Source organism: Rhagoletis pomonella, unplaced genomic scaffold, assembly GCF_013731165.1.
Source record: "Rhagoletis pomonella isolate Grant_MI unplaced genomic scaffold, Rhpom_1.0 Rhpom_scaffold_00003, whole genome shotgun sequence".
NCBI lineage: Eukaryota > Metazoa > Arthropoda > Insecta > Diptera > Tephritidae > Rhagoletis > Rhagoletis pomonella.
Genome location: NW_023458557.1, coordinates 60,664,877 through 60,671,368, shown reverse-complemented (window position 1 = coordinate 60,671,368; position 6,492 = coordinate 60,664,877). Strand labels below are relative to the sequence as shown.

The 6,492-nt window shown below is 36.1% G+C and overlaps 2 protein-coding genes across 2 annotated transcripts in view; one reads left to right on the top strand and one right to left on the bottom strand.

The window, feature by feature from the left end:
* Positions 1-6,492, bottom strand: part of LOC118735340 (protein RCC2 homolog) — a 132,459-nt gene that overhangs the window by 31,231 nt on the left and 94,736 nt on the right. The window lies entirely within an intron of this gene.
* On the top strand, positions 3,964-4,809 carry LOC118735341 (protein RCC2-like). The gene is made up of 2 exons (XM_036465041.1): positions 3,964-4,251; positions 4,311-4,809. Exons 1-2 carry the CDS (start codon positions 4,077-4,079, stop codon positions 4,586-4,588), a joined length of 453 nt encoding a protein of 150 aa, XP_036320934.1. The 5' UTR covers positions 3,964-4,076; the 3' UTR covers positions 4,589-4,809.

Below are 6,492 nucleotides of genomic sequence, written 5' to 3'. Positions count from 1 at the left end.
TCAGACTAGAATTGAATGTGCTACAAAACTGCATACCAGAATTTTTTCTAAAGATTCTGATTAAAAAGTTTGAAATTTGGGTGAAAAATTGCAAAATTTTTATAATTTTTATACAAAGTTTAAAATCTGAATTTATATGGTGTTTGTTGTATAGCCAGCTAGGCTTTTATAAAAAAATAATAAACATTAAATAAACAAAAGACAAATAGCCAAAACTGGTCAAAATATCGCACTCCTATTATTTTGTGGACAACTGTATATGCAGAGATACGTTCGATGCCTACTTCAATTTCATATAGTCCATCTCGTAAGTACGCAGACGCCAGCAATTCTTCATTCTTTATAATATTTGTCTTATTTTTGCAGAATATTACATCAACACCAGCATTCGTCAGCTTTCGGACTGATAACAAGTTGTCACGCAATTCTGGTACATACAAAACATCATTCATAACAAGCTGGACTCCTTTGTTACTTATTCCACTTATTTTCCCTGAATACTTAGCGATCAAGCACTGATTATCTATTGCAACATTTATGAAAACTGGATTATGCATTTTAAAAATATCTCGAAAATACCATTTCTCTTTGGCCAAATGGTCACTCGCACCTGAATCCAGTTTAAATTTCATTTTCAAACTGTCTTTTTCTCGCATATCATTTCCGCCACCAGCAACAAAACAAACTCTTTCAATTGTAGTTTTCTTAGCGGCACTACGAGCTTCACCTTGCTTACAATCTTTAGCTCGATGACCAAATTTACCACATTTAAAACACTTCCCTCATCCGTCATCTCTTTGACGATCCGATATTCTAATTTCCTCAGCCAATAGCCTTTCTTTGACGAAATTGAGAGTCAACTTTTCTTCGCTTAAATTTTGTAATGCTGTTACCAGTGGATCAAACTTTTCAGGTAAGGTCAAGAAAAATTGAGCCAACAGATCTTCTTCACTTACTAAAGCCCCCGCCGTCTTCAGTTGCCTTACTAAATTTTCAAATAAAACAAGATGGGTCGCTACAGACTCGTCTTCTTTAATACGAAGCGTTGCTAGCTGCTTTCGCACTAAAAGTTGGCTTATAATCGATTTCTTCGCAAATACCATATGCAAATTTTCCCACATTTCTCTGGCCGTTTTATTGTCCCGAATATATCCTAGGCAATCGTTATGTACAAATCCCACTAAGCGATCCTTGGCCTTCTTGTCCTTTTTCAAAAACTCTGCCTTCTCTGCTGCATCATTTGGAGGATGGCCCGTTAAAACCTCCGCCAAGTTGAGCGCTTCAAACTGCATTTCCACTCTGAACTGCCAATTATCGAAGCCGATGCCTGCGAACTGCGGAATACCATTATCTTTCACGTCGCCCATAACCTTTTAAAGATCTAGGTATTTGTTATAAATGTAGATAAAATTTATTAGGCAGAATGTATTGAACGCACAAACGGAAAGTTCAGGAATGAAAAAATATGACAATATATTTTTTCCGTATTAAGTGCAAATTTATTGTGGAAAAGCAACAATAATTTGAAAAAATGGTAGAAGTGATAAATTTGCACTTAATACGGAAAAAATATATTGTCATATTTTTTCATTCCTGAACTTTCCTTTTGTGCGTTCGGAAATCACCACATTTCCGAAATAGCTATCACTTCTACCATTTTTTCAAATTATTGTTGCTTTTCCACAATAAATTTGCACTTAATACGGCCTCGAGCTCATAAAAATTTTTGAATATAATTGTTACAAGGCCACGAAAATAACAAAAACAAATAATATATTTTTTCTATACTCAAAGTTCAAATCAAAGATTGCTATAAATTCTACAGAAAAGCCTAGGATATTTTTGCACGTTGGGCTTTTCAGATGGTCTTGAAAGGGCTAGTGTGTACATGCTGCCAAATATCCACAAGCACAATCCAATAACCGGCAATCTCAAATATTTAAAAAAAGGTAATTTGTTATTAGTCTCAAACAAAAGAATGACAACTCAGAAGGATAAATGGTATGGCGTTATTAGATCATAAGTAAAACAAGTAAAGAAGTCTTAAGTTGGGGCGAACCCGAACATTAAATACCCGGCGCACGTATTAAATATAGTTATTTCGCCTTTCCGAAAACTACCGTTACATGGTAAGTAGGGGTTTTACCCCTATTTCAAACGTCTTCGATAATGTTCAGTTAGACTTAATGAGATAAATTAGTACATATATGTAGTTATAAGTGGGCGCTACCACGTCGATTTTCCAAAATTACATAATGTTACTTCTTTTCGAGAGATTGTTGTGAGTAATAGTTTAAAAATTAATAAAAAAAAGTATTATTCTCTTTTTCGAGAACTCGAACTTAAACTCGGATCTCTCAAACCGCTGTCTAGTGCTTTGCTCGCTCGGCCGTCGCCACTGCTGGATAAGCGTGAGCAAAATGACATACGTAAATGTCTATTGTTTCCTTTGCACTAGCTGATTTCGAATCATCAAGTTCAGCATTCGAAGCTGTCGACGATATTTTCGAGTTTACTTGGATCCACTTATAGCAAATTTTTTGCGTATTCATAGCGGGCATCAGAATTCGTAGATTTTCTAGATAACCCTGAATACTAAAAAAAAAGTTAACATACACCACTTGAGATATCTAATTTTTAATACCGTCTAATCACACCACTTAAATTACCAGTGCAGATCTTTGTTATTTGAGAATATCCAGCAACACTTGATTGTCAATTATAAGTTTACAATCCTTGAGCAAAAAAACACGCGAATTTAAGAGTTTAGATAAGCACTAAAACGCTGGTAAAAATGCTAGCAAATATAATAATAATAATATAATAGATTGGCGCTTACACAAATGTTAGGGTTTGGCCGAGCTTCTCCTCCGATTTGTGGCGTGCGCCTTGATGTTGTCACACAAAGCGGAGGGACCTACAGTTTTACAACGACTCCGAACGGCGATTGCATTTTTATGAGAAGCTGTTTTTCATGGCAGAAATACACTCGGAGGTTTGCCATTGCCTGCCGAGGGACGACCGCTGTTAAGAAAAAACCTTTTTTCTATATTTTTTGCGATGTTGCTTTGACCAGGGTTTGAACCCAGGCGTTGCGGAGTGGAAGCGCGCACTGCTTACCACTACACCACAGCGGCCGACAAATATGCTCGAAAAAAATTAACACCCCTATTGCGAGTGTCGACTAGTAGTAGATAATCGACTGTTAGTCGATTATCGATTGTCGATGGTAGGGCTTGTTCGAGTTGCAATCACTGTTTCGCGAATTATTAAAGTATCACGTTCTGTGTGAATTTCTAGCAATGTATTATCAGTTGGGCAGTTGCAACAATGTTGCCATTTTTCATCAGTACGGCATGTATTACGTGCCTCGAATAGGCCCGTATTTGCAAAGTCGTTTTCTCGTTCAATAAGTACGTGTGAATAGTTTATAGTCGCTCTTCCGTCTACAAACAAACACGTGTAGAAAAATGAGCCATAAAAACTATTCGCAGTCGCTTATTGAACGAGAAATCGACATTAACAATACCATGGAAAAGCGATAATCGAATAAGAGATAACCGTATCTACTATTAGTTGACAATCGCAATCGGGGTGTAAATTTATTTCGAGCATATTTATTAGCATTCTTACTAAACTCTTAAATTCGCGTTTTTTTTGCTTATTCTTTCGGCCCTGGTTATAACACAACTGGTTATAACTATACGCCGTTTCCGAACGGCTAATGGTTTTATGAGAAACGTTTTTATGGCAAAAACACTCGAGGTTTGCCTGTCGTAGGATTTTTTCTGGCCTTAGATGTTGCTCGCACGAAATGTGGAATCTTTTTCCCACCGAGTGGAAGTATGCATCTTTAACCACTCGGCTACGGCTATCGATTTTGATCTCACCTTACAAATAATTTAAATACAAAAAGTTTGGAAAACATTTTTATAGAGCAGCGGCATATGAACATATATGTATGTATATGATTTGAAATTTTCCGTTTTCAGGTTGCAGTTGATTCAAAGAAGCGTGTGTATAGTTGGGGATTCGGTGGCTTTGGGCGTTTAGGTCATGCTGAGCCAAAGGATGAAATGGTACCCCGTTTAATAAAATTTTTTGACACTCAAGGACGAGGTGCACGAAACGTATATTGTGGAGCAACTTTTAGTCTCATTGTCAATGAACTCGGAGTTCTTTTCCTATTTGGCCAGAACAAAAAAACGGGAGAAGCAAATATGTATCCAAAACCAGTGCAGGATTTGTCGGGTAATATTTTTAGAAGCATTTATGTGGTTAAATGTTTATTTTTACAAAATTCTTTAAAGGTTGGAATATAACCGATATCGGATGCGGAAATACTTCTATTATTATATCAGCGGATGATACTCTAATCGCCTGGGGCGCTTCGCCTACCTATGGAGAACTAGGTATAGGCGAGTTTCAAAAGTCTTCCACTGTTCCTAAGGAAGTTCCCAAAATGGATAATATAAAAATACCTCAGGTCGCAATGGGCTACTCTCATACTGTTTTGCTCGTGGATACTGATAACGAGTCGACAAAACAAAAATACGAGAAACTGCCGGAATATACCATCGATGATTGAAAAGCCTAAATTCGAATGTAGTTTGACCTCCATACTCCCCATTCAGCATTTATTATAGAAGAAAAAGCATGAGTTGTAAGTTTAAAAAGATAATTACTGAGTTGTAAGCTTAAAAGATAATTTTATACACATATTTATAAAACAACATTTACATTTGTACTTTTTTATGTTTTTACGTATAATTTCTTGCATATTTAGTATCATTACAACCTTAAAAAATATTTGTTATATCTGAACCGCGTATTTGATATCATAGTCCAAACCATACATATTTAGTAGTAAGGGTAAAAAATTAAGATTAACGGCTCTATTCTGTATCAGTGACAACTTCTTGTAACTTTTTTTTATGGAAAAATATATGAAAAAATTTAAATTTGTCAGTGAAAAAAATTTTGTCACCGACACCGAATTGGGCTATAAATGTCACTTTTGTACTTTTTTTACTATTTGGCTTACATACATATTTATATTTTATCACATCGATGCAGTATTGTATTCATACATATTACAAATAAATATGAAGAACTTAATTGAAACTAAAAAAAGCTTGTAATGAAGAAAAGGGCATTATTTTCAGATAATTTAAGGTTGAATTAGGTTTTTATGTTGTCTACAAATCACCACTAAACAGCCGCACTGAGAAACATTCATTAAATTAGTTCAAACGTGCACTTAACTAATGATCGTTCTTCTTCTTCTTGCTTGGCGCTGTAAGCGCCTCGGCGAATTCGGCCGAGTCCAAAAAGTACGCAAGTCGTTTCTCTTCTGTGCCAACTTACGGCAATTGAAAATGCCAGGAGGGCTTCCTCTTCTGTTACCACCAGCGGGTTTCGAGTTGACTTTCAGGGCTGAAGCTAGTGTGATTGGCTAGGTTTTTAATTAATTGAAACTAAAAAAAGCTTGTAATGAAGAAAAAGGCATTATTTTCAGACAATTTAAGGTTGAATTAGGTTTTTATGTTGACTACAAATAACCACTAAACAGCCGCACTGAGAAACATTCATTAAATTAGTTCAAACGTGCACTTAACTAATGATCGTTCTTCTTCTTCTTGCTTGGCGCTGTAAGCGCCTCGGCGATTTCGGCCGAGTCCAAAAAGTACGCAGGTCGTTTCTCTTCTGTGCCAACTTACGGCAATTGAAAATGCCAAGAGGGCTTCCTCTTCTGTTACCACCAGCGGGTTTCGAGTTGACTTTCAGGGCTGGAGCTAGTATGATTGGGTAGGCTTTTCCAAACCGGTTTTTTTAATATTTTTAGATGGGTTTTGAAATCTTGATTTTTCAAATACCGGGTAAACCGAATTTTTACAATAGAATAAATCGAGGTTTCACCTAGTTTATTTATACACAAGAATCTACATAGTCTAATGGCCTTATTCATAAAAAATAAAGTAGGTTTAAAGAGCTCTATAAATTGACGTTTTCATACATTTTTCAGTTTATAAACCTTTTTTAAAGCTACTTTATTTTGTATGAATAAGGCCATAAATATTTATTTTATTGAAAATTGAACTAGTTTTTATTAGTTTTATATCTGAATATTTTCTATAGCAGAAGATCGTTTAAAAAATAAAAGGAAACCCGAACAAAATCTTTCAATGTTGTTTTTGTTTAGCAGCACTGCTTTAATTCGTGAAGCGGACTATGTTGTTTTCATTCTCATCTGACGGCACACTCGGGGAAAAGGCCAGATTCGCCGGGTTTGGGCCACAAGGGAGTGATGTTTGTGAGCATGTTAAGAGGTCGCTAGTGTCGTGGGGGTATTTTATTGGAATTTGACTCAACGGCTTAATATGCTACAATATCCAGGGCTCGAATCCGCACATACGATATCGTATTATTCGTAACGTGAAAACACATTGTGGCAACTGTGTTGAACGCATGGGTTGATGGCAACCCTGACTA